At 28.5% G+C, this 14,166-nt stretch overlaps 2 protein-coding genes and 1 long non-coding RNA gene across 3 annotated transcripts in view; 2 read left to right on the top strand and 1 right to left on the bottom strand.

The window, feature by feature from the left end:
* LOC106687074 (bicaudal D-related protein homolog) overlaps positions 1-14,166 on the top strand; it is a 254,517-nt gene that overhangs the window by 147,938 nt on the left and 92,413 nt on the right. The gene's annotated exons all lie outside the window — the stretch shown is intronic.
* The window catches only part of LOC136796131 (uncharacterized), a 107,883-nt gene that overhangs the window by 41,390 nt on the left and 52,327 nt on the right, over positions 1-14,166 (top strand). The gene's annotated exons all lie outside the window — the stretch shown is intronic.
* On the bottom strand, positions 2,146-6,928 carry LOC106687075 (putative divalent cation/proton antiporter TMEM165). Its single transcript, XM_024359293.2, has 3 exons — positions 6,868-6,928; positions 5,305-5,371; positions 2,146-4,909 (listed from the first exon to the last, which is right to left on the bottom strand). Exon 3 carries the CDS (start codon positions 4,212-4,214, stop codon positions 3,471-3,473), a length of 744 nt encoding a protein of 247 aa, XP_024215061.1. The 5' UTR covers positions 4,215-4,909; positions 5,305-5,371; positions 6,868-6,928; the 3' UTR covers positions 2,146-3,470.

Genomic DNA, 14,166 nt, shown 5'->3' with positions numbered 1-14,166 from the left:
TTAGTAATTTCAACTACTTAATGAATTAATACCATTGTAATAATGGTCCAAATTTGCTATTACTAGTTGAACTCATAAAAACACAATCAATATTACATTGAACCAATATTAACACAAATAATAATTATAGTTAAGTGTGATTACAATTACATTATATTCAACACTAATTCAGATGATGTAATATATGTTCTTACTGTGTGTTGTATTACACAAGTGCAAATCTAATTCAATAAATGAAACAAAAGAATGTTATTGTTTATGGTTTTTATAATTATTATCCCTAAATTAAACAATTCTTGACCATTTCAATTTTTTTCTAATTAGAAAATAAAATTAGACAGGAAACATCAATATTAACATTCATTCCCATCACTGCCTGTAAGCTGTTCAAGTAATCAAAATAAAGCAGTCCATAAATAATTTTCTAATTGAAAAATAAATACAGGCTTATTATTGCTATATATACAATAGTATGAAAATAACTATATAGTTATCTTTTTTAGACAAAAAAAATTTATTGTCCTTATTATATTTCATTCCTATTGAATATTTCAAATTCATTTGATTCCTATTACAGTTGAAGAGATCTTTCTAATGACCAATTGTCAACATTCAAGATTCCGTTTTGCTCTGATTTATTTCTCCAACATAACATTGTGAACATAATAAATAAAGAGAAATTAACATTATCATTAAAACGCTAATTTTTAAAATTGAAACAAAAACATTTCATATAAAGATGATTATGTTCATTTAGTAAATTTGTGTGAAATTTTGGACCTACAATTTTCTACATAATCCTTATGTTTAAGGCTTAAACGCGAATAGTTTTAATAATTAAACAAATTTATAATACCAATGAAAATAATATTGTGAGTTATGAAAAAATATAAAAGTCAATAAAAAAATAAAACAAAAGATTGATAAAAAACTAAATAAAATGATAAATTTATATTGCCCTTCTTTGTCTGACTCAAAGTTTATTAACAAATATTAGACATTTAAGAAAATTCTTTTTAGCAGAAAATAAAATTTTGCACCTCTTCAAATATCTTATATTATGATATTATAAGTTCAGAATTAAAAGTTGTTAACTTCTAATTATAAATTTTTCAACTATATTATATACTTCTGTCATAAATCTAATAGGTAGACCAATACACATACAACGACATGTACTTATATCTCATATTAATATTGATTTTAAAGGCAAAAAAAACCATTACCGGCATTATCAAATCTGAATAGTTCTAAAAGCATTTGGTTTCATATTAACAAAACCCTATCCTACTTCACTCTTATCTTTTTGATGATTTAAAGGTGCAATCCATTAATATTTTTAGATGCCACGCAAATCCATTAAATGTATCAAAAAAAAATGTAGCTTACAAAATAAAAGTAATTTTTATTACTTACACTGTGTCAATACAATGTTTTAATGGTATTATTGTTACAACTCTATAAAATGTTTAAACTAGTTGGTATTTATATTTTAAAATACCATTTGCTTGCTTTTGGTAATACTAAAGAATCATATCAATAAATCTACAGTCATGATACTTTCTTTCAATGACATGACCATAAATCTTCATACTTCATCTTCATGCTTTTTCATAAGCAACAAAAGCATATTTGTTCATTACATACTTCTTCATTACCTTGGATCAATTGTGAATTAATATTTTTTTTTTGTCTAGCTTCTACCATCAGTTTTGGTTTTAGAAACATTTATTTAGTTTATTGCTATACCTTTAATTGATTTTATCTTCAATTAGATATTTTTTGTAGTTATAGAGTTTTATGATTACCGCATCTAGACTCTTTTCGATATATAAAACTCTTTTTAAATGTATATTTATTATAAACAACATTATTGTAGCTGTTTACTTCTTTTAGTGATATTAATTTTTTATTATTAAATACATATAATTAAATAAATTAGAAATATTAAGTAAACATCTTTTTAAATTTTTTTCCTAACTATTTTTTTTGATAAAAAATAGTTAGGAAAAAAAAAAGGAGTCAATAATTACAACAGTAATTGGAAACCAATTTTCTGCTCTTAGTAAAAAATTATTACATTTAACAAACTCAATAATTTTTAATACCATTAAAAAAAAGTTCTGAGGTTCAGTAAAACATGAATTGGTTCAAAAAATAATTTATTTTTTCATAAAAAAATTTGTTTAGAAAACAATTCTTTCATTATGATAGAAAAAGTAGTGCAATTAAATACAAATAAGTTCTTCAATAATATCAAGTTCAGAAAAATTGTCACAAAAAAAAAATAACATTAACACAAAGATATTCTATATATAACTGTGATAATTGTGTATGTATATTGCATATAAATAAAATAATTTATATTTATAATAAATAAAAATCAAAAATTTCTAATTATTATCTTCTTTTTAACAGATTTGATAGACATAAATTCTCTTTAGTTTTATAAACTGAGGCCTTCAGTAAAACATAATAACTGCCATTTACTGAGAACTGAAGTTGTTGATAATTAAAGAACATATTAAAAAGTTTTTTTTTTCCTTATCATGTTTTACCACCGAGTGCCTCAGTTCTATTTTATTAATTGTATATACCAAGACAGATACATATATAATAGTAATACTTTTTTTTTGCAGGAAATTCGCCCTCCGTTAAATCGGTAATAGCTACCAAAAATTAAACTTATTGTCTGTTACCTAAAGACTATGGGGAAAATGTTATACATACATTTTTATAGAATAGATTCATTTATATATACAATTATTTTTTTTTTTTTTATGTTTACCTTAACTTTCCTAATATTTTCCAATAATTTAGATAATTGAAGAACAAGAATACTGTTGTTTAAGAATAAAATATTACAATAAGTAGCTTTGAAATTATAATAATTTATTTCAATACATCTGTTTTAGCAGAGTAGAGTCCCATCTCATATTAAAATAAGTCGGCAATCACCTTTAATATCTAGGTGATTTTCACAATAATGTAACTATATTTAAGATTTCCTAAAAACATGAAAAAATATATGGATCACTAACATTTGTCACATAATGTTTCCATCACAGTTAGTTCAGATCCAAATGTTTCATTTTCCATATGTTCCTTATAATTCTACTCCAGATTATAATTAAAAATTAATGGAATAAGAATCAGGTATTCTCAGTTTGGAATGAAATTCCAATATGAAACTAAATAGATAAACTAAATAGATAAAGTTAACTAAATGCATAAAAAAATGGATTGTGATGTTGATAGTATATAAGTCGATCATAAAGATAGCGTGCATACAAATGAAAGTAAGTTTTCTGTCATTAGATAAAAATTTCAAGGGTTGCAATTACAATGTATTGCAACATTAGAAAATCATAAATATTTACTTTGATATTTTATGAGAAATTATATAAATACTTCTAGGCATAACATAAAGGATGGTTGTGGCTCATTCCAGTCAAACAAAATATGTATAATCAACTATTTGTTAAATCTAAAAAGATTGCAGAAAATGCAAATAGAAGGAAAACAATTCCTCCTGCTATAGTTACAGTCCTTACTGATATTTTCTGAGCTATGAACCTTCCTCCAATTACAGCTAGTCCAGTGCACAATGAGTGTCCAACAATTCCTCCCAGTATAACACCAAATACATCTTCTCTTGCTGCAAGGATTATGGTTGAAATCTGAGATCGGTCTCCCAGTTCGGCAAAGAAAGTGAGAGCAAAGGCTTGAAACATAATTTTGAAAATTATAACATATGCTCTCACTCTTTTTCTGGCACCACTTTCAGCATCTTGAATTGTTATATCTTTTTCCAATTCTTCCTCTCGTTTATGCAAATCTGACTGAACTTCTTCAAGCTCTTCCATTCCCTGATTCGGTGCCATTTGATATCCTTCTCTTAACATTTTCAGTCCAAATATGACAAATAATAATGTTGATATGTAAGTAATGTATATCCTTGGAATAATATTTGCAGTGTAACCAAAGACGACTGATATGACTGTCATTAGTGCAAGAGCCGATATTGCACCTGTAAAGACTAGGAGGCGAGAGTGTTTCATCGACATTATAGCTGCAATGAAGAATGTTTTATCTCCAATTTCTGATACCACTATTACAGCTAATGAAGCTATGAATCCATGAGTAAAACCAAGTCCTCCATACTGACTATCAGTGGGACCTGGAGTACTGGATTCTAAAGTTGAAACAGACATGATTTAAAATCCTCAAGAAAATAAGTAGTCGATCACTAGCCCTTCACTACACATACACATGATTCTCGTTTATCATTTTTTAAAAGATAAACCTACTCAGCATTATTATGTAATACTTCGGTATTAGAAAAAATAAACAAAATGTTCCAGTCAAAATTAAGATTGTAGTTTACTAAAGAATAATCAAAGCACAATGACAACTGGTGCCTAAAATAACTGATCATTCATTGGATATTCCGAAGTTAAAACAAAAATTAATTAATAAATCATACACTCCAAGTGAAGTTCACAGAACACATACACTGACAGTATAACCACTACTTAAACTACCGTCCAAAGAGGTCGGAGAGCGAATGCTGGGAATGTGAAGGGGACTAGGACCGGTTCTGATATGTGGCCGCCATTTTGTACGAGTGTGTTTGAACAGTTGAAACGTATTTAAAACTCGCTTTAGTATCCTTCAATTAGTGATCTCTTTACAAAATTTAACCCTGTATACTAAACAAACATAATTAAGATTTTCAAAAGTGGTTATATTATACTTTGTGTCAAAGTATTTATATTTTCTGTGCTTACATAGTAGCTAACATTATTTAAACAATATAATTTATTCTAAGCGCTGAATTATAAACAGTTGTTTTCAAAAACCGCTTTGTATTAAGGAATATTCTACATCCGGGAGTGATGTCAGAAACCTGTTGAAAAATAAAAAGCTTATTACTTATCATTATTAGTAGTTAACAATATTTGTATTTATATGTGCTCTATACCATTAAAATCTATAAACTTCTTGCTTAAGGATGGTAATGGAATCTTCTTTTCGTTGAAACTTTAAATTGACAGATAACATATAGGTATTCTTTATTTTATAAGGATTTATTTATCGCGCATGAGTTGACTATCAACCTCAATATTCAGCCGAAATTAATTAATTAAATTAAGTATTAATCAAGTACTAAATTAATAGACTCAACCCACAAGTTTATTTTTAAAATAAATGAAATTGGTTCAACATTAAAAAGAATTGATATTTGATCAATTTTCTTATCCTTATGTTAAATGAGATTAAAAAAAAAATTAACAAACATACCTAATAATAACTGACTATCCAAAATGGAGACTGAATAGGATATCCGTTATTGAGCATCAACTGAATACTGAAACATAAAAAAAACGGTTTATAGCTATTTAAAAGTTTCTTTAATTGGAGGTTAATTTTTTATTTGAAGAAGGCAATTAAAAAAAAAGTCATTGTCAATTGAGTTAGTTTTACGTAGTTTATTTTTTTTTTATTTCAATTTATCTTCTAGCTTATTTATTCTTTTACTTTAGCTACTATATGACCTACAAAAATTCGTATCCACTACTGAGTTACTTAGTCACTGTAATTAGTATTATTCGAGTCACGGTTATGGGTTTGACTTACTAATTGTCTTTGAATCGCTTCTAATTTTCTAAAAAGATTTAAAGGCTTTACCTTCATACACAGTTACCTCATCGCAAATTTATTCATTCAAATTGCAGTGGTTAAATTGTACGCCATTTTTTAATTTTAGATACAATTTCAATGCTGCTTGATTTAAGTAACTTAAGTCTCTCCTCTGCCCGTTTTAAATAAATGCTTCAAAGGTGACATTAGACGGTTGCCAAATCGGGTTGGGTGATCTCCTTTTGTGAGTTTTTTTTTGTCAAATACGCCACATGTAAGTACGTAATACGAATTTATGAAACTCATTTTTAAAAAAACTGATTTTTCTTTTACTGTAGGGCATGAAAAATAAAGTCGCAAAACGTCGCTTCAATGTAGTTGTTTTATTGATTGATCCTCAATTACAGCAAAAATTGATGTAATTAACAGTAAAAAAAAAATGTTATCAATATATACATTTCAGGTAACTCGAAAACTATATATCTTCAGAAAAATTGTAGACATTCATTTAAAATGTAATTTGATTCTCTATAAAACAAACAAATATTTAAACCGGACCAGGACAATTTCTAAAAGCACATTTTGATTATATATTTGTTAACTTAGCATATAATCAATTACTAATTATAAAAAAAATCATTGATTCGTACTTGATGTGCTTCGTCAGCTTTTCGTTAACGCCCGTAATTATTTACAGTATCAACATACGTTGCATTGGAAAATCGATAATGGAAAACTATTAATTATTAATGTTTTTTATGTTATATTATTTCTCCAAAAAAGATATCTGATAATGGTGTTTGATACTCTATTATTTCTTTAAATGATCCTGCGAGTTTCCAGCTAATTCATTAAAATAAAAAAAAAAAAGTTATTGTTTCTTACTGAAAAATTACAGTAGTAAAGTACTGGCAGTCTCCATTTTACATTGCTCCGTTTTAAATAGTTTTGAAGTTCACTTGCTAACCAAGTAACACCTGGAAACGTTCTACATTGCTTAAATTCAAAGTTGCGAAGCTTAAGAAATAAAAAAATTGAATTTTTCTTTTGCTATTATTGATGTTTGATGTTTTTTCTTATCCTTTTGCTAATTTATTACAGAAACATAGTAAGTCTTATGTAGGTACATGAAATAGTGAATATCCACTAAATAAATATTCAAATTACAAACATAATGATATTTGTTAGAAAATTAAATGATATATAAACTAACATAAAACATACCTAATAGTTACTAAATCAATGATGATTGATTAGGATGGTCGTTGTAGAGGATCAACTCAATACTGAAACACAAAAAAACCATTAGCTCTAAATGCTTTTTATCTTTAATCATTTATCCAACAAGGCTATCTTATATTGCTGTTTGATACGCTTTTATTTTTTTAAACATTCCTGGGAGTATCCAACTAATTCATTAAAAAAAAACATATTTTGCTTAAAATTGAAAAAGAAAAGATTGCAGTACAGGGAGACCTACTCTCATTGTAAGTCGCTTCGGATTTACGTGGTAAGCCATTTATACATGGAACCTTTTTAAGTTTCTTGAATTCGAAGTTATGTTGCTTAGAAAAAAAATATTAATTTTTTTTATCGAACGAAACAGTTAAAAGAACAATTAGACAAATAACGCTTTTGAACTTTGGTGCACATTGTAGAAAAGACTATATAAAGGTCTTAAAAGCTAAGAACTTACCTCAGTACTTGCAGATCTTTTTCCTGGTTAAAAATTATTAAATACAATTTATTTATTTAAGTAAGAATTATTTAATAAAATTATTAGCAGTTGCCTTATATTTGAGAATTACCTTTAAAACCCTTTAGAATTTATTCACATCTCAGATTAGAGTGAAGTTGATGCAAGTAGTGTAATCAAATCAGACGTCTTACTTTTACGTAGTGTACCGCTACGTGGAACTCTGCCGCTAATCTGAGATACTGGCATGATCACATTATTATAATGGGAGATGTTTTTTTCTCTTTTTAAGAAAAATATAGAAAAAAAAGGTATTTCAAACTAATGTAGTTCAGTGTATTTTCAAACTTTGAACAGTTGATCAGAAGTCGAAAGAAATTATGTTACTTAGTCTCACTATATTATTTATTGCGACTATAGTTATTTTTGACAGCAAAGAATATTTTTTAATTTAGATTCGGATTAATTTTATTGTACATTTTATTTGTATATAGAAATATTACTGTATGGGATTCAGTTCGTTCCAGTTTCAGAAATGGTAGTACATAGTAGTTGATACAAGTACATGGCAGAAGTATTTGATATAAGCAATTTAATAGTTGGCGTTCAAGTTCATCAGATGTATTTGGTCTCCCATTCAAGTGATTTGTTTAATAACTTTTATTTCTATCGAGCTGTTAATAAACTTTATAGTCAGCTCAAATAACCACTTTAAGCATATTTTTTTGCTTATTTCACATAAGGTACAGATAGTCCTTCTTTATACCTTCCCCGGGTACAATCTATAGATCTCTCCTCACTAAGTGTTTCTTCCTTCAATGGCACGTGCTTTGAGGATCCGTATGATGCCAGGTGTCACCCATCTGGACAGGAACCTCTTCCTATCAGCTGCGTGCGAGGGTGGAATCCTAGACTACATCGAGGGGTTATCCAAGGGGTGGATCTAGGCGCCTTTGGTCTCGGGTTACGGAAGTGGGATTCGGGTGAAGAGATAATTGGAATGTGAGAAAAAAAATGAATTATGGGTTTTTAACAAACCATTTCACTCTTTACAAATATATAAATCTCTAGATTGGATTAATTTGAACTCACTAATTTTAGGAACTACCTTTCAGATAGAAAACTAAGTTTTGAGTCGGATAGGCTTTTATCATGGGAGACAAGGCTACAAAGAATCAGACATCCCTTAGGATCGGAGCAGTAATCTTATAATCAAAAGGTGCATAGGTAAAGTGGCTCTTATCGTTGTCATGACAATGTGTATTGAGCTTATTGTTTCATTTATTGAAATTCACAATTGTAATAAATAATAATTATATCTTGTAAATGTGACCTGAGTTCTATTACAATGGCTTGATACAGTCTTGCGGAGGATCTACCCATTGGTAAAACTCCAATAAAATTTTTATGGTTTTTTTACAATGTAGATTTTGAAAAGGGTTGAAATTGAAAAAAATATTTATATTTAGAAGTATTTTTCTACAAAAAATACTACGTATATCGGTTATAACGAAGTTCAGACGACCCTCAAAGTTTATAAGCAGTGTTTACTGTAACCAATATATCGGTAATAGTGGACAGTTTGTTATATTTGAACTTCATATCTAATGCCTATTTATAAGGAGAAGATTGCTGGTGGTGTAGTCAGTGAAGAACACAAATAAGTAAAACTTATTTATTATTGCCAACCTTTCGGCCAGAATCTCAAGCCTTCATCAGGACGTCTCGAGCCCAACACCGATGCATAACTACTGATTAATAAATACTCATACATTAATGAATATATTTTTTGTTATCTTGGCCGCAATCCTGACTACCTCCTTCTAATTCATATAAGGACAATCATGAATATTATAAGATAAATTGTCTAGATCAGAGGGAGGGATTAGTTTGATCTTCTAGTTTCCTATTTTATTTTTATTACTGATGAGCACTGATTGGTGTTTTATTATCTCAGTTTTAGCAATTTTGAAATATAATATCAACCTTTACTACACTGCACTAAAATAAAAACGGTTATTAAAATAATTAGGTAATCGATACAGAACCACGGGAATCACTAAGCATTTATTAATATAAAATCAATTGATTTCTATTATTATACACGAGGTTAGCCTCTGAAATTGGAAAGGGGCAAGAACACAGATATGAACACAGACATAATAGAGATATTATTTTCACAAAAGCACAATCTTATAGCAATCTCCAAAGACATGAAAGGAAAATCATGGCCACACACAGTGGATTCGGTTCCGCACCAGGAACCAATCGAGTGGCTAGGTGACAATATGTTCTGGTGTGAAAAGGCAAAATTACTGGATCTTTCCTAACAATTCAACCTGTGTTAGTTGTACAAATACTGCTGCAATTATCTCGTTTTATGTTAGGAAAAAATCTTTTCCTTTAATAATTTTACCATTTATTAATTATATTTTCATTCTTTTACGATTTATACAATATCTTAGTTTTAATAAATATGTGTCATATTTATATCCTTATAATGAACTAATAGTGTGACATCCTTCAAACATACACAAAATAACAAGAAATTATGTTATAATTTAATTTAAAAATAATAAATAATAAAATTGAAACTAAATCTTCTGATAAAAAGAAAGAAATTAAAAAAAAAAATTAAAATTTAGAGAAAAACTTTTCAAATTGGACATTAGTTCGTGAAACTAGTGTGTCTAAATAAATAACCTCTTCAGCTTTATAAAGAAGTTTAGGTAAAACTTAACAGGTTTCGGTGGGAACTTGCACTAAATACTGGGCTGATTAGATGATTTTCGGTTTTGTCTTTTAGAGAATTTAAATACCTTTCGAATGAGCTGTTATAATGTTTCGGAAGATGTATATTTTTCAAGTTATTAGAAAAAGTACATACAAATAGTTTATAACGTCACTGCTTATAATAAATAATCGATTGTAACCTATAAAATATCAGGTCACGTGAATGTCATATGTGATGTAATGTACATGATGTTTTACTAACAAATAGGTTATATGAATATATTTCAGGAACCTTTGAGTTGTTTTCTACCGATTATAGTTACCAGGAAGTAAGTTGAAACACACTAGCAGCCTGTGACTAGGATTTTTCCCTTTTCGAGCTCTTCAATCATAAGAAATATACACCTGTTGTTGTTCAATTTTTTTATTGCTATCAATTGCTTCGTCATTGATTTTATGGGAAATGATTTGGAAGTTTATTTTTTATTTTATTTTCAACACAAGTAGAACTTTTTCTGTAGCCTTTTCTTAGTTTTTAAAAATTCCAGATCTAGAGGAATTGGACGCCCCTTTTTCACTATATACACAATCCTCCTATTAAATATTTCTATAGCTTCATTCTTTCACATTTGTTTATATTTTCGGTTATTTTAAGTATTATGCATCATACCTAGCATTTTTTTATTAGTTTTTTTTTTTTTGCAGTACACAATAAAATCAATAATACATGGTATTCAGTATAATATAGATGTACACCTACGTCTTTTAGGTACGATAATATTTAAATTATTTTAAAAATTAGGTCAATGAATGTTAGACTTTAAAATTTCCACAAAAACTTTGAAAATTCATTTAAAATTATTTAGTCATAATGAAAACTTCACAGTGCACCTAAACAAATAGGTATGTAATGATAAGTTAATAGTTAATCGTGAATCATATATGACCAGAAAAGTTTGGGGTACGGTCAGTGAAGAACACAAATAACTTAAACTTATTTTTTAAGTGCTATTTTTTAATTATTAGTTTTAAATTATTTTTTAAGTATTAGTGCCTACGTTTCGGCCAGAATCTCAGGCCCTCATCAGTTCGTACTGAGTCAGGTCCCAATTCATCTTCATTTTTGCTCAAATCTACTACTACAGTGTGGGTAGAAGCTCTGTCCATGTATAAAATTGTTGAAATCTGCTTTTTTTACTCATTGTCCACTTCTGTGATGAGGTTCACATTTCATGATATCTTGAATTCATTAAGTTATTATTATTATTTATGCCCGATATTATGGTGTGTGGGATAGTTCTAAAGCGTGACAACTTGGGACGGGCATTCTGGACATGTATTTATTCAAATATCTCTTTTTTACTCAGGAGTTATCAGAAAGTTAGGAAAAAAAAATAAAGAATCTATGAATTCATACAGCTGATTGAGTGAGTCGGCACATTTTGGTGATTAGTCGATCTGATCTGATCCTTGAAAAGAGCTTTTATGACCTCCAGTTCCATCTGATTTCATGCAGCCTACTTTTTACACACTTCAAACCTCATAAAAGTGTAATAAAACGATAGTTTTTAGAAACCATTAGAAAAAAATATTTGCATTTACTGAAAGGTGTGAGAATCCACTTAAGCCGATATACATATTGATCAAGCTTATATTAAAGATAGACAGTAAATAGATCCAGTAATGAAGGTTCGTGCGGTACAGCAAAGGCCTTGGACTGCACAACGACCTCGAACGGCATCGACCGACTCTGTTCCAGATACAACTTTCGCCTTACTGTCTGTCATCCCCTTGCCTCTCAATGGTCAGTGTCACAGGTATATGTTTCTTTTCTTTTCTTTTTTAACGTAATACCTCAATGTATCCACCCTCATCAGAAAAGAGAAATTGCTAAAATTTAAATTTATTTAAATCTTACATATTTATCCAAAGATTTTGGAATGATGATGACATTATCTTTGATATAATCGGAAGTATTGCAGCTAACGAAACCGGAGACATTGGTCTAGTTACAGATATCCCTACTTATTTTTTTTAAAGGTTTTTAAATGTTTTTATTCATTATAGGGAGGTATAAATAAGAGCTGCGTGAAAAAGAAAATTAGTGGTTTTAACGAAATTTCACGTAAATTAGTCCAAGATATGTTTCCTTGTAAATTTCATGGGTTCAAGTTTTACAGCGCTTTTTTGAAAAACACGCAGCTAAATGCGAAAATGATGGATAATATATCTTCGGCTTTCTATCAAAACCTCATAAGTATGAATTTTCAAATTGGAAGAGTTGTTTATGTCAGTTTAGTATAGTTTGTTCAATGTTTCTTTCTTGTTTTCGTCAATTGCGCATTGTCTTCCTCAGTTCCTTGAGTTTATTCTCAGGTGGTTTGGGTTCAATTTATGCACCTAAGAAAAATATTTTTAATTGAGGTGAGGAAAGAAATCGTGTCCAATTAGGGATTCCTTCTCTTTAATCCTGGTTTGGGAAAATCCTATGATTTTTTAAATACTCCCTGTGGTTTTTTTAATGCTTCATCTGCATCGAAAAAAGACGACATTTTATAATATTACTTTAAAAAAAAAAAAATTATACACTAAGTGTTTGCTAATTTAACCTTTTTTCTGTCACAGGGAGATAGGTAAAACCTATACTTGGTTGGATATTCGCATCTGCTGAACATCTTAAAAATCGATTAATGACCAAACAACGGTGTCTTGAATTCTTATACAACAGGTGACAAGAAACTCTTGTTTAAAAATGAATATTGAACTAAAAGTTGATGTTAATAAAGATCTCTAGAATCCAGTTAAGATTTAGAAACAAGACAAAGTTTACAGATTTCGTCACTGTAGCAATCTCTGGGGGAAATATCTTTAAAACTCCATAGATACTTTATTCATGAATTAGAAATGTTTCCGACCTCATATTATCCATTTTGAAATTTGTCCCGAGTGTTAGACTTCTCGACTAATTGTCAGTAAAATTCCCTTTATCCAATTATAAACCATCATCAGCATTTTACTCGGTCCTTGCAATTCATTCATCTCTGCAGTTTCTTTGAATCTTTTTATTCATAGTTCTCCTACAACTGTCCTCAGAGTACAGTTGGGAAACTGTAAATGGAAAAAGTGTATACTTCAGTGATTAATGAATCACAATATACATTTGAAATACTGACTTGAATTTATAATTTGTTGAACAGAATCTTATTCAATGAAACGAAAATTCCAATACTAATTGCTGACTTTGAGAATTCACGAATGAGTGAAATATCTATGAAATTTAAGGTTTTTTTTTTTGTCAGAAATTACTACATAGATTAATAAGCCACCTTTAGTAAGATAGTATATGCTATTATTTATTGAATTTTACAGTTTTGCTTTAATTAAAAAACATATTGTTCTAGCACTATATTGGTTTTTTGTTTTTCTCTTTTACATTTTTTTAATTTAACATTCGACCGACGTTTCGGTGCATTTGTCCAATATCCACTTAATTGTTCTTCTAAAATTAAAATAATGCATAATCAACATTTAAAAAAATATATAATGAATTTCAAATGAATAAATTAAAATGAATTACAGTTTATTCAAATATAATTTTCTTTTTACTATTTTATATGAATATCACCTCTAAACTGACATCTATTTTTTATTTTGATTTTTATTGAGTAATATTACATTCTGTCATAGATTTATAGATGTACCCTATGTGGTAATCTGGACCATATAGCTCATTAACACCATATTTACAAATGAATAAATTAAATGATAGTAAAATAAGAAATAGAAGAGAAAAAAAGTACAACAAAAATTTAAACTTAATGTAAAATAATATCTTTAAAACAATCAACTGAGCTTTACCCCCGTCTTGTGGAGGAAAGAGCAGGACTCTTTCCCGAAGATCCCGATGCTTTTCTCTCAACAGCGTCACTGGCTTTCCATTTTAAAGATATAAAAATGAATTTTAAAAATCTGAAGAAATGAAGCGATACCAATTTTTTTTCAAATATTGTTTATTATAACAAAAATAAAGATAGTAATAATAAATTAATTTTGTTTTTACGATCTGGTTGCTAAGAAAAGGGTTTATATTATAT

Source organism: Halyomorpha halys, unplaced genomic scaffold, assembly GCF_000696795.3.
Source record: "Halyomorpha halys isolate HHAL.00 unplaced genomic scaffold, Hhal_1.1 Scaffold912.1, whole genome shotgun sequence".
NCBI classification, from domain to species: domain Eukaryota; kingdom Metazoa; phylum Arthropoda; class Insecta; order Hemiptera; family Pentatomidae; genus Halyomorpha; species Halyomorpha halys.
Note: the sequence above shows the minus strand (reverse complement) of the source record. Positions and strands in the feature narration are given on the sequence as shown.

What these genes read in the sequence shown, in the direction of transcription:
- LOC106687075 (XM_024359293.2), bottom strand. Translation starts at nt 4,214, where the DNA reads ATGTCTGTTTCAACTTTAGAATCCAGTACTCCAGGTCCCACTGATAGT.